General features: G+C 39.6%; 1 protein-coding gene across 1 annotated transcript; it reads left to right on the plus strand.

The window, feature by feature from the left end:
- The first annotated feature begins 1,646 nt into the window (after positions 1-1,646).
- On the plus strand, positions 1,647-4,598 carry LOC115741868 (aluminum-activated malate transporter 8-like). The gene is made up of 6 exons (XM_030675884.2): positions 1,647-1,967; positions 2,413-2,553; positions 2,926-3,198; positions 3,314-3,435; positions 3,596-3,739; positions 4,074-4,598. Exons 1-6 carry the CDS (start codon positions 1,679-1,681, stop codon positions 4,596-4,598), a joined length of 1,494 nt encoding a protein of 497 aa, XP_030531744.1. The 5' UTR covers positions 1,647-1,678.
- The last annotated feature ends 15,679 nt before the right edge of the window (positions 4,599-20,277 follow it).

Consider the following 20,277-nt stretch of genomic DNA (forward strand, 5'->3'; position numbering starts at 1 on the left):
GCACCGATTTTTGTAGGGAATGTGGAAATATGGCTAAAGGATTCGCTCTCGGACTTTGGGTTAAATCAGAAAAGTGTTGATATACACTATGATAATCAAAGTGCAATATATCCGGCATATAATTCGGTTCAAAACGAGAGAATAAAACATATCAACATCGGTGTCATTTTCATTCGAAATGTCTTAGGGAATGATAAGGTTGTTGTGAAGAAGATTGCGATAGCGGAGAACTCGACAAACATGATGCCAAAGTCTGTTCTTTTGGGGAAACTCAAGCTTCGTTTGAGCACAATTGGCGTCTATAAAGAGCGAGCGCCTGTCAAGGCATTGGGAGAGTTTACATGGATGATGAGTACTATGATTTGGCAACAAACATCAAGCAAAATTTAAAAAAATCGTTAAATTAGGTCTCAAATTTGAGCTGTACACGAAATCCGATCAATTGGAAGATGTTGATATGTTCAAAATCTGATAAGCTTCCAAGCTTGACCTTGAAGTGAATTTAAACTAGCTAGGAAACATGTTGCTCACTCGTCTTTGGGCACAAAGTGAACAGCTCTGCCACCGACAAAATAGGGGACTCGTGTATTATATTTTATTAATGGCGTTAAGTGTTCTTTGTCAGAGAAAGAAACAAAAATCAAGGGCCTTACTTTATTCCTTCGGCCTGCCGCCGACGGAGAAAATACTAGGTACCTCTCGAGTCGAGTCACCTCATTTTCACATTAGCCCAAGATATTTTCTCCTGCGGAGAAAGAAAGCTCTGTCACTACAAGATAAACTAAGGGACTCGTATATTTAATTTACGGGTCTAAGTACTCTTTATCAGTCAAAAGAAACAAAAAGTGAGGGCATTATTTTATTCCTTCAGCCTGCCGCAACGGTAAAAAGAGAGGAAGCTCTACGGAGGTGATTCTTTGAGTTCACCGTGTGAAAGACTTTTGCTTGGGCTTGAACACTCCATGATTTTTATGCGGCGAATTTCACGTTCAATTGAGTTATTTATTTATAGATATTTTGGGCATATGTGTAATCTAAGTGTGAAAAATACTCAAACATGTGAACGATTATAACTATGATTTTCGGATTATACTGGATTATTAACTACTATCTCTCCCTGTAGATATATGTATCGACACTTAGATCCAACCATGTAAATCTTTGGCATCATTTATTATTTCTCGTTTATTTCTCTGGTGATTTTGCGTCGATTTAATCGTAAGATCCTATCAATTTCTGCGTTAATTTTACAACATACATAAGAAAATATAAATTAAAATGGTCGTGTGCTTAATTTGTACATTTTGTGGGAAATGCAAAAGGACGCTTAGAGGCGTCAAACAAGGACGAAACTTCTGGATTGAAGGACCGTGAGGCATAAAATGTCTCTTTCGATTGCCAAAATTCTGGTGGGATATGTGATTGGGGCTAGTAAAATATTACGTCAGATCCAGGTAAAAGCCTAGTCAGCCACATTGAAACGCCTTTGTCCAAGAAAATCTTTGTCCTCCAACACAACATATGATGATGCGCCAAACTATGCCTTCTTATAAATTAACGGACTCAAACCCCCATTTTCCTCCACACACATCTCTCTCTCTCTCTCTCTCTCTCTCTCTCTCTCTCTCTCTCTCTCGAGAAGCAAATCGAGTTCATTTTCCTTGAGCCCTTAGCGGCGATGGACATTGAGGCCGTAGCTCAAGAGAGACAACCGACCCCACCAGCTCAAGGGTTGAGGTGGGTCCGAACATGCCTCGAGAAGTCTAAGGACAAGGCGGTCGATCTCGGGAGGAGCATCAAGAAGCTCGGACAAGACGACCCGAGAAGAGTGATCCACTCGCTCAAAGTAGGGCTGGCTTTCACCCTTGTCTCCCTCCTATACTACGTGAGGCCCTTCTACGACAGTTTCGGGATTTCTGGAATCTGGGCTCTGATGACAGTCAACTTCGTCTTCGAATTCACCGTTGGTAAGTCTCATGTAATCTAACATGTCTCGTCTAAAACAAAAGTAAAAAAAATGATTTCTCCATTATTAGTGAACAATAAGCTCTAAGCAACCACTATTAGTTGAGCATCACATGTACAAATATGTTAAAACTACAACTAATGGATTTGGAATATGCCGATGTGACAGTTTTTTATTTGTTGTGAGATTGACAACATGTTGTGAGTCACAAAAATAAAATAAAAAATAATTAAAAATTTTTTGTGGGGGTCTACTCCTTAAAGAATTTGTGGTCTACAGTATGTTTTTCTCACAGCTGCCAAAAAACCGTTAAGTTAGCATAGTCCAATGGACTTCTATGTGCGTTGTGCGCAATCTATATATAAACTTTAAAATAATAGTGGAGGTCACGTGAATTTTTTCACATGATCCCAAATTGAAATTACTTTTTCTTTTCTGTTTGGCAGGTGCCACCATAAGCAAAGGTCTGAATAGAGGTTTTGCAACATTCTCAGCTGGTGCTTTAGGTGTTGGGGCACAGCATCTAGCATGTCTTTTTGGAGAGGTGGGAGAGCCCGTTGTCCTGGGGTTCCTCGTTTTCTTGCTAGGTATGCATAATATTCCTAAGGGGAATCCTAGCGATATCTTAGACTCTTTTTACTATATTCTGTCTATAATGATGTGGCGAATTGGATGTTGAAGCAAATGAGACTAGAACAAATTAATGGATTCATTTTCGAATGCATTAACTAATTCGATATTGTCCGATCACTTCAAAATTAAATTGAGTAAATAGTCTTAGAGCATATAGGGTTTCTTTAATTTTGTCACTAATGTGGCACAATAATTGCGTCATCCACGTTACAGTGGATTTAAGTTGTAACAGAGAAAAACCGGAGCATATTATTATCTAGCTAGAGAATGAAATTGAGATTGTTAGTCTTCAAATCTTACATTGGTAAAATTATCGATAATTTCAGTTGGAGCAGCCACATTTACCAGATTCTTCCCTCGGATAAAGGCGAGATACGACTACGGTGTCCTGATATTCATCCTCACGTTCAGCATGGTGTCTGTCTCGGGTTACCGAGTCGAGAAGCTGCTCGAGCTCGCTCAAGAGAGGCTCTCGACCATCGTAATAGGAGGAGCGACCTGCATAATCGTGTCTATTTTCCTTTGCCCGGTCTGGGCCGGCGAAGATCTTCACAAGCTCATCTTCATGCACCTGGAAAAGCTTGCCGTCTTCCTCGAAGGTCATTCGAAAACTTCAAATAATATCGTGAAGAGATTGACAGTATACGTCAAACATATAGTGAATCCAACAAATATATTGAGATTGAGGGTGAAATAATTGAAACTTTCTGGCAGGATTTGGAAGTGAATATTTCCAATCGGTGAATGAAGATAAAGCTGTGATCTCCACAGGTGAGAAGACATTCCGTCTAGGCTATAAGAGCATTCTTACATCCAATAACATGGAAGAATCATTGGTGAGATTCTCTCTGTCTCTCTCAACTTCACCTTTTGGTACTAAAAGTATGTTGATGTGTTTTTCTTACCTGATTCGTTGAATCGAGATGTGGTTGCTTCTTTCCTACTTTTCCTATTTGTATATTTAGTTAGAAGGACAATGGTTATGTCAATTTGCAGGCAAACTTCGCAAGATGGGAACCGGGACACGGGCGCTTCCGGTTCGGCCACCCTTGGAAGCAGTACTTGAAGATCGGAGCGCTCACCCGTCAATGCACTTACCAAATCGAAGCTCTCAATGGCTACCTCAACTCCGACCTCCAAGTAACAAAGCTTATTATGCTCGATAACAGTGTTCATTCACATGCGAATATGGCACGAGTCCTTATCGTGATCGGTATTGTCGTCCTGCATGGAAAAGCAATATTTTTTCGTTGAGAGGTTATTGTATGATTGCACGTAAGGCGGGATGAAAAATTAAATTCAATTTGCTGCGTTCACTCCGAAAGAGAACGATTTTTCGAGAAGATTAATTAGAAGATTTCTTAATATAAAACATGTTCTAAAAAGATTATAAAAAGAAAAGATAGGAACATGTTCTCTTCGATGCATTTAAGTGGGACTCCATTAAACTTAAGCATGTTTTCCCAATCAACAGGCGCCCCCGGCGTTTAAGAAGAGAATTCAGGAACCATGCATGAAGATAACTTTGGAATCGAGCAAGGCGTTGAGGATGCTCGGCTCGGACATTAAACTCATGACCGAACCTTCCTTGGCAAGCCTCCACCTGTGCAACTCCAAAGTCGCAGTCGACAACCTCAAAATTCTGCTTAAAACCACATCGTTGGAGGACGCAGAACTGCTTTCGATTGTCCCTGCCGCTACCGTCGCTTCCGTATTGATTCAAGTGGTGAAACACATCGAAGAAATCTACGAAGCCGTCGATGAGCTTTCCCGCTTAGCAAACTTCAAGAGCGCGGTGAAACCAAAGGTGTCACCGGAGAAACCACAAGCGCAATCGCTACTACATCGAGGGGTCGTGAAACCCATCATCGATGTCGGTGGCGATAATGGCGATGTCATAGTCACGGTGCTTGATGATAAAATTCCAGAGAATGAGAATGATTCTCGGGCGCATAATCCTAACCAACACGTTGAAATTGTAGACATTGATCGTGGCTAATTTGTGACCCATGCTTCGATTAATTAAGTTTATGTAACAATCCTGCCGTCGAAGATTGAACTCCAAATCTCAGCCTGAAATTTTTGTCCGCTTTAATTTTCTCTTCAAAATAAAAGTTTCCACTCAAATTTTCATTCCCATCATTTTCCCACATGAGTATAAGTACCACCCCATGGGAGATTGTGACTATTATTCATGGAATCTTCACACTACCGAGTAAACAAACCTATGCCCTATAATAATAACAGTAACAATAATAAAATGATGATATAGTTCCCCAGCAGTAGCATACAATTACCTCAAGATGATCAAAATACTCCTACCTTTAGAGGGATTTACCTAGAAAACCTAAACCTAAATCAAATTCGTCTCTTTCTCTCATCCTCCCCCCTGCCTCCACTGCCACCGCCGCGGAGATCCGCCACCATTACTTGGAGGTTGCCCAGCCTCCGATCTGGGTTGCCTAAGGTCGATGACATCCGATTTAATGCCGCGACCTTAGTTACGAGGGCTAAAACACAGAGACCCAACCGGGGCGTGGGGGGATAACATGGGGCCCCGTGGAATTGAGTAGGGGAGAGAAGGACAGAACTAGGAAAGGAAAAAAAGAAAGGAAAAAGGATACAAATAATTGTGGACATACCAAGTAACGCACAGAGTTGGCTTCTAGATGTAGAGGTGACAAAATGGGTCTAAAACTCATATTTTAACATATATTTGGAAATGTGGGTCATAAGGCTTTATTTGTTTCGTGTAGAACAACTTTCGAAAAAAATAGTTTTTGGATTTTTCAGTGTTTGGTTCGTGAAAAATAAGTTAATCAAGGAAAACATATTCCACACATGGAAAAAAAATCTTCAAAAGTGGAAAAAATGTTTTCCTCTTATTGAAAGGAGGAAAATATTTTCCTCTCTTTCCTCCCTCCACTTCTTCAAGTTTTTTTCCTTTTTAACTATTTAAAAAAATTAACAAAAAATACACATTCAGAGTGTTATCATGACTCCTGATTCCATTTTATCCCATTTGTGATGATTTTTTCCAATAGTTTTAAGGATTTATTCATGAAACAATAGAGTCGGAATCCATCAAAGTCATGAACCAGGATATGATGAAACTAAACTGGTTCGATGGCAACAATTTTGCACATTAGAGAGACAAAATGATGTTTCTCCCGACGGCCTTGAAGACATCCGACATACTAGATCCTGTTTTGATGCCTATAGAGGATTCGCAATCTGCGCTCGAAGGAGGACAGCCTAATGCAGAAGATGTCAAAAGGGTCGACAAGGAGAGGAAGAAATGTGAAGAGAATGAATTGCTCTGTCGATATCATATACTAACCATATTATCCAATCATCTCTATGACTTATTCATTGAGATGAAGTCTGCTAGAGATATTGGGAATGCCCTCGAGTTCAAGCACAAAGCGAAGGAGCAAGGTACGAACAAGTATTTGATTGCAAAGTATTTTGACTTTAAGTTCGTTGATACTAAACCCCTGTTGGAGCAAGTCCATGAATTACATGTACTAGTTAATAAAATCTATGTCATCAAAATAGTCATTCCAAAATCTTTTCAAGTTGGAGCAATTAATGCAAAATTGCCTCCAACTTGGAAAGATTATGGAAAGAAGATTTTGCATAAGTCGGAGGACATCAATTTGGAGCAAATATATAAACATCTTTGCATTAAGGAAGAGTCACGTTTACTTGATAATTCTATTTTCTATGATACCACATGGTTTGAAATAGATCAATTCAAACACAACCAAAATTTGAAACGCAAGAGATGGCAGAATTTTAAAAAGCCACAAAAGAAGAAAAAAAAAAAGTTGATGCTTTGTTTGTGGCAAGGAGGGTTACTATGCGAAGGAGTGCAGGCACCGCAAGACCACATTCAAAGACAAGAACACTTCAACAGTGAGGGCAGATGCAAATATGGTAGGAGAGAACTACGTGGCCATTCAACCAAGTTTTCGAACTTGAATATTTCTAAAAAAATTAAGGACTTTGTGACCATGATTTCTGAGATTAACTTTGCTTCTGTTGAACCTTGTTGGTGGGTAGATTCTGGAGCACCAGTTCAATGTGTAAGGATTGACCAATATTCATGTATTTTGCAGAGACTGTTAACGCAAATGTTCAAGAGGTCGAGATGGCAAATAAAGCTCTTGCAAAGGTGGTCGGCAAAGGAATAGTAGTCTAAGACTTTACTTCTGAAAAGAAGGTTACCCTTCTTAATGTATTGCTTGTACCTTGAAATTAGGAGGAACTTAGTTTCTCTTAATTTACTTTGCAAAATGGGTTTTAGGTTTTGTTTGAGTCTGACAAGGTTATCATATTGAAGAATGGGTTGTTTTTGGGAAAGGGTTGTGCCACTGATGGCATGTATCAACAGAGTATTAAACAAAGAATATATCTTCTGCTTATGTTGTTGATTCTCCTCATTTATAACAAAGTAGATTAGTGCATTTAAATTTATGCTATATAAAGAATATGAAAAAATCAAACTTGATAAGTTTTGATGGCGAATTAGATAAATGTCAAATCTACTAATTCTAAGTTGACTTAGTGATGCTATGTCTTCTAGAAGACAGTCCTAAGAGTTTTAGTGATGCTATGTCTTCTAGAGGTGCTTTCTTTTTGAAAAAAGCTATTAATGATGAAATGGACTCAATTATGTCCAATAATACTTGGGTATTATAATATTTACCAAAATGATCTAAACCTATTAGGTGCAAATGGATTTTTAGGAGAAAAAACAATTCTGATGGTGTTATCCAAGCTTTTAAGGCTAGGTTAACGGCTAAAGGGTATAGACAAAAGAAAGGAGTAGATTATTTTGATATTTATGCTCTTGTAGCTTGTATAACATCTATTCAAATTCTTTTGCTCTAGCATCCATTTATAATCTTTGTGTTCATCAAATGGATGTCAAAACCGCTTTCTTAAATGGAGATTTAAATGAGAAAATTTACATAGAACAACTAGAGGATTTTGTTCTTCCAGGAAATGACAGGAAATTATGTAAATTGGTTATGTCTCTTTATGGGATTAAGCAAACACCAAAGCTATGACATGAGAAATTTAATTCAGATATATGGCCCAATGATTTCAAGCATAATAGTATTGATTGTATTGGGAAAAGTACACTAGAAGTGCCACAACTTGTGTACGGCGTTCACTTGAGTGCCATAACTTTCAAAATGTTCACTTAAGTGCCATAACTTTCAAAAATCGTTCACTTGAGTGCTACGTCGGAGCAAAATCGTTTACTTGAGTGCTACAAGAACTTTTCCGGCATGCCACGTCATTTTTCCGGCGTCTACAGTAACTTTTCCGACGTGCTACAGTAACTTTTCAGGCGTCTACGGTAACTTTTCCGGCTGCCACATCAACATGGCACTCAAGTGAACGATTTTTAAAAGTTATGGAACTTAAGTGAATATTTTGAAAGTTATGGCACTCAAGTGAACGCCGTACAAAAGTTATGGCACTTCTAGTGTACTTTTCCCGATTGTATTTATTCTGAATTCACTAAAGACTATAATGTTTTAGTTTGCTTATACGTTGATGATATACTTATCTTTGGAACTAATATGACTAGAGTCATTAAGACTAAGAAGTATCTAACTTCAAATTTTAAAATGAAAGATTTGGGTGAAGTAGATACTATCCGGTATTAAAGTTAAAAAGCGTGGTGGGGTTATTCTTTGAGCTAATATGATTTTGTTGAAAAATATTAAATAATTGGGCAAATGCCACCAAAAACCCCGAACTATGCCCATTGTGACACATTTACCCGTTGACACCTAAATTTTGATTTTCAGAAATTCATTCATTATTATAGCATAAAATGAGGATTAGTCATAGTTCTCACAAAAAAAAATAATTTCTCATGCATAGGATATTTATTTTCTGTTAATCATGCATTTTCATTCAGGCCATAGGCAAAGCAATTGAACTTAATTTGCCATGCGACTGGACCGGACTCGGTTGGAAGTTTCCAATCAATCACAAGGAGGTGTGCTGAATTTTACAAGAGGGCTTGAACCTATTTTTAGATTTAATTCAGCCCATTTATGCTCATTTAAATGTTAAAGGCTCTTAATTAATTATTCATTTAATTAATTAAAGCCCAATTTGAGCCCAGGATTGTACAGTTAAGCCTGCAAAAGTGGGAAATTGAGCTAGCCCATGACAATTCCTCTAGTGGCGGAAATTATTGAAGAGTTTTAATGAAATCGGACTCTTGAAGATCAAAATTTTTAATCCGATGGTCATTAAGGAATCCTTCTTCAACTAGTATTAGATGACCCTACTCTATAAATACCACGTTAAACTTAGGGTTCAAGGGAGGCCACATAATTTTACATACACGGCAGAATAGGGGGCCAATTGATTATAATACATGGCCAGAGAGCTTCACTAGGAGGTCGACACCAAAAAGATAGAAAACGAGAGAAGCTGCTGGAGAGGGTGAGAAGCAAGATTTCTTTCCACGTTTTTTCTTTTTTTGCAGGTTCTCAAGCCATCCATGGACAACATCAGACACGGCAAAAGAGAACCAAAACATGAAGAGGAAATAAGACAAGTGCGTGGCAACAGAGGAGCATGATTAGTGAAGGAAATTCCAGAATTTATGCTTCTTATCTCTCTGCCAGCTGTTGCGTTTGGTTCTCATCCTTTTCTCGTTTTTTTTTTAACAGATTAAATCAAACCCACACTGAGGAGTCCTTGCTTCAGCCACCGCCGTCTCACATTCTAGCTCAGCCCTGCCGATTCAAGCTCACGTTCTGTTGCTGCTCGGTCCGAGTTTGCTTTGCTGTTCGTCCAAGTTTTTGTTGGCCGATTCGATCCAGCTTTGCAGCTGTTCCACCCCCTGATCCATCGCTGTTTGGTATTGTTTCACGTGCTGTTTGGTCCCTGAGTTGCTGCTACTTTGGAGGCTGATTTCGCTAATGTTTGGCGCCGATTGAGCTGCTGTTTGGGGCTGTCCAGGCTGCGGTTTGCTGTTGTTCGAGCTGCAGTTTGGTGTTTATTTTTACTACTGATTGTTGTCGATTTAACTGCTGTCCAGAGGCATTTTGCTGCTGTTTGGAATCCAAAACAACCCCGTTTTTGGACGATTTTGCTTATTAAACAGTGCAGTTTTTCTTCTGCAGGATTTACGGTGATCTACCTATTGTTTTGTGGAAGATTTCCTTTTTTCTGTTGAGTGTTGATTTTTCAGCCAATTGGTGCTCAAATTATTGATGCAAATTAAGCCTTGTTGAAGCCACAAAATCGCCTTTGCCAAATTCCTTAACGCGTGCGGAATTCTCTAGATCAAGCCAATCATCCGAGCTTGGTGCGCAATTTTCGAGCAAGGTTTGAATTAGGAAATTCCAGTTCGCAAGATAAGGTAAAATTCTACTCTTGGATATCAAAGTTATCTTGTTTGAATTTGTCCGGATTACTTGAGATTATCCGTAAGGATTTTTTTTTCTTTTTTTTTTTTCTTAAATTAGAAAATTGGAATCTTGAGCAAACTTCTTGATATCTATGCTTATCTCATGAATATTTGGCATTGCTGTTCTTTGATTTGAATTTGTAGTTTCAAAGCTTACCTAGAGATTATCCTAGAAGTTTTTGGTTGTTTATTTCGAATTTGCAGCATATCTCATGGATATTATGCGTATCTTTGAATTCAAATGGTGGATATTCTGATTGAATTTTGGATGTATCTGATGGCTCATTTTTTCTCATGAATCTAAATCCCGATCATTATATTGAAGAGATTGCCATATCATTTGAAATATTCAGATTATCTAGAATTTGGATTGGAATCTTTTTTGAAACAATCTTGAGTTCGGCTTAAGGGATAAAGATTGGTTGGATAATTATCCTTTTTTTTTAAAGAATTATCTGAAACTAGATTTTTAAATCTTAAAGATAATTTTCTCAAACTGGATCAAATTTTGGCTGAGGAAAGGTGGATCCCTAATCTCATATTTTCGGCCACCCCTTTGACTTTTCGAAAATTAACATTAATTGGCTTATTTTTATTTTATTTTTGTCGTGCTTGTTTGTTATAAAATTTGCACATTTTTAAACAAACATGCTCATAATATATGCTCCCCTATGTGCCTAGACCCTTCGGAAAATTAAATTGCACGCCTTAGCCATGATCTTATGGAATGGGATGGCAATTTAGTATAAGACTTTGTGTTCTTTCCCTTTGGCAAAAGGGACGTTGTCATCTTATACCCCCGTCCGCATACCGGCTCAAATCCTCGAGGATGTAGCGGATAAAATCTCGCTCTAACCCGGATCTTTGGGAATGAGAGGATTTTTGAAAAAATCGAAAATTAAAAGGTATATTATGGGCATTTTTGTTTATTTTTGTTCAGATTTTTGATTGCTTTTGAATGTTTTCTTTTATTACTGAAAATACCAAAAAATCATCCTTTGGGCGCTTAATATATGGTCTTCATGTCACATTTTTTTCAAATTAATCAAGATCGTTCAATTCACATCGATCAATCAGAGAAGGTTTTTTTATGAAATTGGTACCGAAAGGGCATTAAGTTTTTCAATTAGCGTAACCAAGTCCCCGGACTCATTCTCTCTAGTTCGTAGAGATAAAATAGTTCTCCCGCTATTTTATATAGGTTTCTAATCAACCTACCGTAAATGATTAGTGGCGACTCCGATTGAATAATTTCTCATGAATAAACCTAAGTTGCGATTCGATAGGACTTGGGAGGGTTCGAATTAGGTTAGTTGATTTAATTAACCCGATAATCCGTTAGCCTAAATTTTAGGTCGTGACATTACCTCATTTTTTTTTGTGACACTAAAAATCCGAAATTTCTATCATAGTGACACATCTACCCTCTATTAGAGTTCCGTTAAAAATATCTCGTTAAAATCGATATGGCAATGATGTGGCACCACATCAAATTTTTTTAAGGAAAAAACAAAATTTAAAAATAGTGTTCATCGTTTATAGTCACTGTTCATCGCCACTGTTCATCATCTTCAACCTGGCATTCCTCATCCAAAGCTCTTTCGAAGCTCGTTCGCCGCTGCCCACTGTCGCCGATGAGGCGCCATTGCCAAAAGGGGCAGCAGAGTTCGCCGGCCCTAGGCTAGGGTGGCCGACGGTCGCCAACCCCGGACGAGGCCTTGTCAGCCCCAGGCAATCAAATGACGCAAAGTCCAACATAACAAGCATGTCCAACCATTGTCAGCAAAACCAAATCCAGAAACCTTCTAACAAACGAAAAAAAAAATCCAGAAACCTCACCTTAGGTCAGAGAAGCCAAGCACCAGAGCTTGATTTCATCCATCTTCTTCGTTCTCCTCGTCGTCTTCCTTGTTCTCCTCGTGCAGATCCGACGGTGCGAAGTGGCTCGAGGATTTGAATAGACTGCACTTCCTCCCATGGCGGTCCACGATGGCCTTACCTTTCTCGTCATCTTCATCGCTACTGCCGTCGTCCCTTCACAATGATCACGCGCATCGTCATCCTCTTCGCTAAGGGGGAAGAGGGGGCATAGACTTAGCAGATAGGAGAGAGAAGTTCTTGGACCAGCGGAGGATTCACCGCTTCTTGTTGAACGGGTGCTCCGGCTTCTCTAGATCCTCGGCGCTACTCACCACCTCCATCAAATTCACCTCCAAAAAATTGTTGAACGACTTCGATTTCCCGAGAAGTGGTTCGACATCCTCCTCCTATACCCCCGGATGCAACCTAAATCAGTCCCCTTTATATCCATGAATGACCTTTTTACGAGTTAAATGCAATCTTAATGATGGATCATCTCCAAATTGCAATCAAAACCTCCATGGAAATTTTAGTTCAATCTTATGGTTAATGGACGATGAGAGAGAAAAGGTATGAGTAAAAGGAAAGAGATCAGCTCGAGGCCAAGCTAAGTCCGGCGCAAGATCTCCGCCCGGATCCGGGCAAGCCTCACGTACCCTTGCCTGGGGGTGGCGAGCCCCGGTCACCCTAGCCCAGGGCCGGTGAACTTTGCCGCCCCTTTTAGTGATGGCGCCTCATCGGTGACGGGGGGCAGCGAAGAACGAGCTTCGGAAGAGCTTTGGTCGAGGGATGCAAGGTTGAAGACGATGAATAGTAACTATGAATGATGAACAATATTTTTAAATTTTGGTTTTTAAAAAAAAAAAATCTAATGTGGCGCCACATCATTGCCACATCGGATTTTGACAGAGATTTTTAACGGAACCTAATAGAGGGTAGATGTGTCACTATGATAGAAGTTTGGGATTTTTAGTATCACAAAAAAAAAGTTTAGGATAAATATGTCACAATGAACATAGTTCAGGATTTTTTATGGCATTTGCCCTAAATAATTTTAAACATCTTGGTTTGAAAGAAGTGAGTACTCCAGTTGATCTCAGTATTAAATTAGATTATAATATCGGTAGAGTAGTAGCACAACTTGAATATGCTAGTGATTTAGGTCTTTGATGTATGCCATGCATTGTACTAGACATGATAAGTTGAGTAGATATATTAGTAATCCAAGTATAGAACATTGGAATGCCATTACTAAAAATTTGGTTATCTAAGAGAACTAAAAATTTGGAATTGTGCTATAACAATTATCTAGTTGTATTAGAAGAATACACCGATGCAAGTTGGATTTCTAGTGTGAGAGAAAAGCATTCCATTTATGGATGGATCTTCGTAGATGTACTGTATCTTGTGCGAGTAAGAAATAAATATGAATAACTCACTCAATGATGGAAATGGAATTGATTGCTTTAGCGGTAACTGGAAAAGAGGCTGAGTGGATTAGAAATTTGCTATTGGACATCAAATTATGGCCTAGTCCTATGCCTCCTAATTTTGTTCATTGTGACAATCATATTAATTTGCCAAAAGCTGATAGTAGCACTTATAATAGAAAATCTAGACATCTTAGCCTAAGGCATGAGTACGGGAGACAATTGATTCAAGATAGTACCATAACAATTATCTATGTGAGGTCAAGCAAGAATTTGGCCGATCCCCTTATAAAGGCTCTACCAAAAGAGATGGTAAATGTGACCTCAAAAGAAATAGAGCTGAAACCCTTTGCCTAAAAGCATCAGTAATTGTAACTCGACCTAATACTAACGTACCACTAGTTATAAGGTTTAATGAGTAAAAAAAAGTTACTAAAAGTGATTATTTGATATTGACATTGGCACAAACATGAAGAAGTCAGTATCGTTTGTTACGTTTTAGAGATTGAATTATATTCTTAATGAAGTATAACACAAAAATAAATTGTGTTATTATTAATAGAAATACATGGTAGATACTTCACTTATATCATCTTAGAAGTCGTGTTGCTTCTCACGAAAGTTACGGTTCCTTTCTAGATAGCTCATAAAATAGGTACAAATACAAAACCATAATAGTGCTAAGTAAATATGAACTTTTCGTTGAAACAAAAGATCCGTATATGTACAGTGTGTCCAATTATATTATATAAAGTAGCAAATTTAAAGCCACAAACTATTTGTCATTGTTGACACCTCATTTTTAGTCAAGTTTTCTTTAGTTTTATTTTCTAAAATTCACCAAAAATTCACAAAAATTCAAAAATTTAAAAAATCAAGTTTGGTAGCCTTGGCCGAGCATAAGGAACCAATTTTGAATGAAAAATAATTTTTCATATTTTTCGTATTTTTTAATACTTTCGAAAAATAGGAACATACTAGAAAATTCATTAAAAAAAAATACTTCCCGAGGTCACAAAAATATAGAAAAATGTTCCATATTTTTCTTTTAATTCCCTTTTCATATGGGCCTCAAGAAAAATTGAAAATTGAATCCAATTTTAGGTGTTTCTTCATAACACTAAAGGCTGAATTCGCGTAAAAAATACAAATTGAGTCTTTTTATTTGCAATTTTTGCACATTTTAAGTCAAGACATTCAATTGTGGTCCTCTGCAACTTCAATTTGATCAATTGCACCTACAATTGCACGAATTGCACAAATTGGGCAAAGATTCCTAAAATTCTTGCAATTTAGTCCCTCAACTTTTTAATTTTTGAAATTACTTTTAATTGAGGGACTTTCGGGGTAAAATTGGACCATCCCCGAGGGTTTTCACATGTTCTGAATCGATTGGCAGGGGTGATTGGATCCAATTTGGCCATTTGGGGGTCCAATTGAAGTTTCCCTTGGGAATTTTGTAAAATTTGGGGTTTTTATAGAAATTGATGAGAACTTTTGGGCAAAATCACATTTCTAGATAGAATTCAAGCCCCTAAGTCCAATTTTGAAGTTTAATTACGAAAAATCCCCACCAATTTTGATTAATTTTGAAATTTTTAAGTCTGAACCGGTTCGGTCGGGTCTGATCGACGGCCGGACCGATCGAACCGGTCCGGAATAGTGCATCGTCTTCCTCAAGCTGCGTGAGTTGCGGGTTTGAAGGCCGAACTTCAACGATCAAATTGAAGACCAATTCAAGCCTAATCGAATCAATTCCCTTAGGTGTTTCATGCATTGGATCAATACCTGTTGATTGGGACCAATTCCACGATCAATGGTCGCGGGAGGAGCTCCGGCGAGCTAGCCAAAGCCCCGGCGTTAAAAAAGTCAACATTTTTGAATCCGAGTCTAATTCACGCTCGTTTGAGCTCGATTGAGGGTCTAACGGACGTGGACGGAATCATAACTGATTCCGTCGCCGTTCGGTGACCAAATTGTGTGCATACGCACGTGTGAGGGAGTCTCGGTGAAGCTCGCCCGTGCGCGCCCAATTTAAAAACAAGTATAAAAGCCTGAGGAAGATTCGAGAGAGAGGTGGAGCTCATTGTGATCACGCAATAACGGAATAGAGAGAGAAAGAGAGGGAAAGTAGAGCGAGAGGTTCCGGTGATCACCATCGCCGCTCGTCGGAGCTCGAGTTGCGGGTTCTTCGTTAGACCAATCCAGAGCGAATCAAGACCTCGGATCAAGTTCGGAAGCTTCGTCCAAGCTCCCGGAAGCGACCGCACCAGCTCGATTGGCCATAGACCTCCAAAACTGGTAAGTCGAGCTTCGAGCCTTCTCATTGTGCATTCATGGCATCATATTCTCGCGAGCTTAATCCTTTCAATTAGTGTGTGCCTTTTGTTCCTGGAACACTTCTAACCACGATCACATCTCACTTTTGCATCGATCTCGCGTGATAAACCCGAGTCGAGCCTCCGACATACCTCGGTCTAGCCGAGCACCGGCCAGACATTTCTAGCCATTGCGAGCTCGATCGGAGCTCGAGGTAAGTCTCTTGAACCTCCTATGAAGCTTTCCTATGAATGAATTGCTTTGATTTGGCTTTGATCTGTATATTTGAACTCTGCAATGCGATATTGTGCGAAGTCCGATACTCGCGATTTAGCCAATAGAATGGTGTGATTTTGAGATATATTAAACTAGAGATCGAAACGAGTCGATAGGAGTTGGTTTCGCGAGTTTTGGTCGAGGTTTCACCGTTAGATCGTCGCCGAAGGCTCTCGGCCATTTGTCCGGTCCTCGTCGTAAGGTTGAAGACGAGCCGACGTGGCTCGGTCATAAAGTCAAAGTCCGATGTGGCGTCCCGTGATTGGTCCAGGTCGTCGTTGACTCAGCCTAGTCGTTGGCGCGAATAGGCTGAGTCAGATTTGATCCAATGGTGATGATAATTAGATGAGTTTAATTCTGGGCCGTTGGATCTAATTTTCATTTTTTCAGATATTAATATAATAGGTAGAAAAAAAAAAAGGTCAAAACGGTGCCGTTTAGTCATTAGTCGTGCGGCGTCGTTTAGAGCTAGGCCCAAGATACGTCGTCGTTTTAGGCATAAGTGAGGTGAACGGCCCGGATTAGATCCGAGGTTAAATCGTAGCTGTTTATTTGTTTAATAGGGCGATGTCGTTTAACATGTGAAACAAAGGCGGCATCGTTTTAGGCTTAAGAGGGGACGAACGGCTCGGACCGAGTTTTAGGTTTTAATCGTGGCCGCCCATCTATTAAGCAATGCGGCGTCGTTTAGAGAAGGGGTGCCAAATGCGTCGTCGTTTCGGGTCCGAGCGAGTCGACGGCCGAGATCAAATCTGGAATTGATCTCGACCGTCCATTTTATTTCTATATTTTTGGATATTAGGAAAATGATTTTGGAAAATAAAAAAAATTTAAATATATATGCGGCGTCGTTTAGTGTTCAGCGAGTCCGGTCCGGTTCAGGGTTGGGTTGACCGGTCATTGACCGATTTGACCTGGTCCGAAAATATTAATAAAAAAATAATAATAAATTTCTAAAAATCCAAAAAAAATTGTAAAATTCGTAGAAAATTCATAAAAATTCCCGGATTTTCTCAAAAAATTTCTAAAAAATGTTTAGGTCGATTCGGGACTCTTATAGTCTAGATCGAGAATTTTCGACACTTCGAGGGTCGATTCACATCGATCCGAAAAATTCTCGACTTTTTTAGAAAATAAATAAAAAATCCAAAAAAATTAGAAAAATTAGAAAAATTCTGAAAAATCACAAAAAATGGGAAATGATCACATTCAACTGGCCCGACCCCGATTTTGTGATTTTTAGGTCCCGAACCCCCAAAATGACCATTTTACCCCTCCGGGCATTTCGCCCCAAAATTTTCCCGAACCACCCCGAAACTCGATTGGACCTATCTATGGGCTGATAGGGCCATATTGGACATGTGCCATACTTGCTTGATTGATTGATTGATGTGATGACTCTTGATTGCGCATTTTAATTTCCCGATTGTGATTGTTAGGGTAGAAAATTTCCGTCCGCATGATACCCTAAGATCGTTAGAGCCTACCTCACCCAAAATTTCGTCGGCATGAATTCTTAGGTTAGAAAATCACTCAACCTCGGTAACCGAAAGGGCGTCAACGTAAATCTCGGCGTAACCAAGTCCCCGGACCCAAATATTTGGTTTTCGCAGAACCAAACGGTTTCTCCCGACCGCTCGGTAGGGTTTCCGATCATACCCTCCAATAATTGATCGGCGGCAACTCCATATGCATGTACACTATGTACACGTCACACGACCACACTAAGGTCGACCACGATAAAATTTCCTTCACATCGCGATTCGAGTAATGGGTCTTGGGAGAGACCCGCGTGCCAAAGACCCACCGTCAATCGGGGTTCGAAGCACGGCTAGTTAACCTCTCTCGCCTCACGGAAATCCGTCGGAGGAGGGTCACGACATACCGGCGACTCTGCTGGGGACGCGAATGGTTGCTAAACCATTAAGAGGACTTAAGCCGATAAAAATGTTGAGTGTTTTCTAATCTTGTTTTCTGCAGATGCTCTTGAAGATAAGGTACGTCCACTAACAAAAAGTGTTAAATGTTGATGCAGATGGGAAGTTATAAGGGGTGGCATCTTTGCTAACCTTTTTGTGCATATGAGGTATTTTGGGGTTTTGAGTGTTTATTTATGCGCATATTGAAGCGGTGTTCTGATATAAACTGTTGTGCATGTCTTGCATATTTTTGAGGATCATGACACCGCACACACAAGTGCCTAAATCCGAGCCGCGAATCACCCTTTTAGGTCGCCATAGATAGGGATTGGTATGCGAAGCTCCTGTATTTGATTGCACTTGGGTTGACCATATTTAATCCCGCTCGCTATGCGAGGTTGATGGTCCTACCCACTTGTTGTTTGATTGCGCTTGTAGGTGGTTCATTAATTCGTATAGCGAGAGCCTTTTTAGGTCCCTACCCGAGCCTTTTTGATTTTTTTAAAGTTAAACCTCACTTGTGTCATGCGCATGTAAATGGAAGGTTGGTATACCTAAAACCAAAAACCCAAAAAAAAAGTAACATCGGTTGGTAAGACTTTTTACCCTCTTTATTTTGAATTTGTAAATTTAATTTATGCACAACATGCATTTTCACGAGCATATCACGAAAATTGTAAGATCGTTTAAGTGATTGGGGTTGAAGGTCAATTTTCCTTATTAGGATAGATGGCGCCCCAAAGTCAGATCGGTGTCCCCGATGTGTTTACATGGAAGTGGAGGACCATTCTATCAAAGGACTAAGCACTCGCTACCTTCCGAGTTTTTGGATTTGTCCATGGAAGGGAATTCAATGGACATAATCGAATCCGTGGTGAAAGCTGTAATTATACACATTGTGCACGCCATTTGGAGCTCAAGCGAGGAAAAGAGATGATTCAAGACTTATATGCGAAATTGATGAGGAGGCCTCGTGCGATCAAGACATCCCCGAAACAATCTCCGATCAAGAAGAAGGAAATCCTCGTCATATCCTCCGATGATGAAGAAAATGATGAAACCCCCGAGTTGATTGAGATATCGTCGGATGAGGATGTTGCCTCGACTAGTTAGCCTTAGTTGGACTTTGGGGCATTTTTAGGGTCTATTGCACTTCCTCGGGATTATCCGTATATTTTTTCTCGACATTTATTGGTCGAACATTTCTAGACATTTTTAATTCCGTACTATACTTGTGAATTTCTTGGATCATCAAATTTAAAGCTGTAATAGTGATCTTCTACCCCGATTGCATTTAAACGATCCTAATCAATTACATGCCATCTTTGGGTGAGATTTGGTCCATAACTACCCCGTTTGGTTTATTTGAGTCATATGGGAGTAGTTGACCCTCATGTTACCAAAAGATGACATGGAATTTGGTTAACGCATTTACATCACATTTCATGCATATACATCATGGTCCGTGGTAATTGACACTAGAATCATCATTTTGCATGTTTTAGATCATGAGGAATGGAGATATTAAGATCATTCCGATGCCGCGCAAAGAACTCTCTCTATGGTGGGATCGCCTCATTCCGATCAACCTAGCATATGTTGAAGGACGTCTAGGCCGACTAGTGGATTTGATTAGAGTTGAGTATCAACCGGTCCTCATTCAAGTGTTAGCCAAAGCATGGGATATGAATACGATAACTTTCAACTTTCAAGGCCTCGAGTTGACCCCCACGCTCGAAGAATATTCCGCCATCATCGGGGCCAATTTTGACGATCATATAGCTCAACCCCCTCTGGATATGGATTCTACCCGATCTCTATCGAGCTTCCTTCGCCTCAAAACTTCCGAGATAGAAAAGGTCTATAAATCCAACTCCGTTAGGTTCACTTTCTCATTCCTTTTCGACAATTACTCTTCCCCGCCCGCCGATACCGATCATAAATTGGGAAAGGTGTTCATTCTAGCTTTCTTTGCATTCGTTCTATTTCCCACTTCCGTAACTACTTTTGACCCTTCTATAGCTCATATAGCCCGACAAGCATGTTGTCGTTGGAATTATTCCTACATGATTCTGGCTGAAACCTTCCTTTCTCTAAATCGTTTCAAAACTTCCAAAAAAGCCATCTTCCAAGCTTCCAACAGACTACTTCATATGTTGTTCGTTTCTCACATAAAAATTTTCCAACTCCGAGTAGGGTGCTATAAAATCAATGAGCATGTTCATCCCCTTAAATCCTTCCTCAAGTGTCAATCCCTCGTACCCAAGCATTCATTTAAGAAATGGGTTGAGCTATTGAATGATTTGAAGCCCGAGCATATCCGATGGCGTCTGATTTAGCCTAAGATCTTAGAGGCTCGCATTACCGGCATTGATGATAGTCATATTCCTCTACTGGGGTGTATCGGCACAGTGGCTCATTATC

The sequence above is a fragment of the Rhodamnia argentea genome, chromosome 7, assembly GCF_020921035.1.
Source record: "Rhodamnia argentea isolate NSW1041297 chromosome 7, ASM2092103v1, whole genome shotgun sequence".
Taxonomy (NCBI): Eukaryota; Viridiplantae; Streptophyta; class Magnoliopsida; order Myrtales; family Myrtaceae; genus Rhodamnia; species Rhodamnia argentea.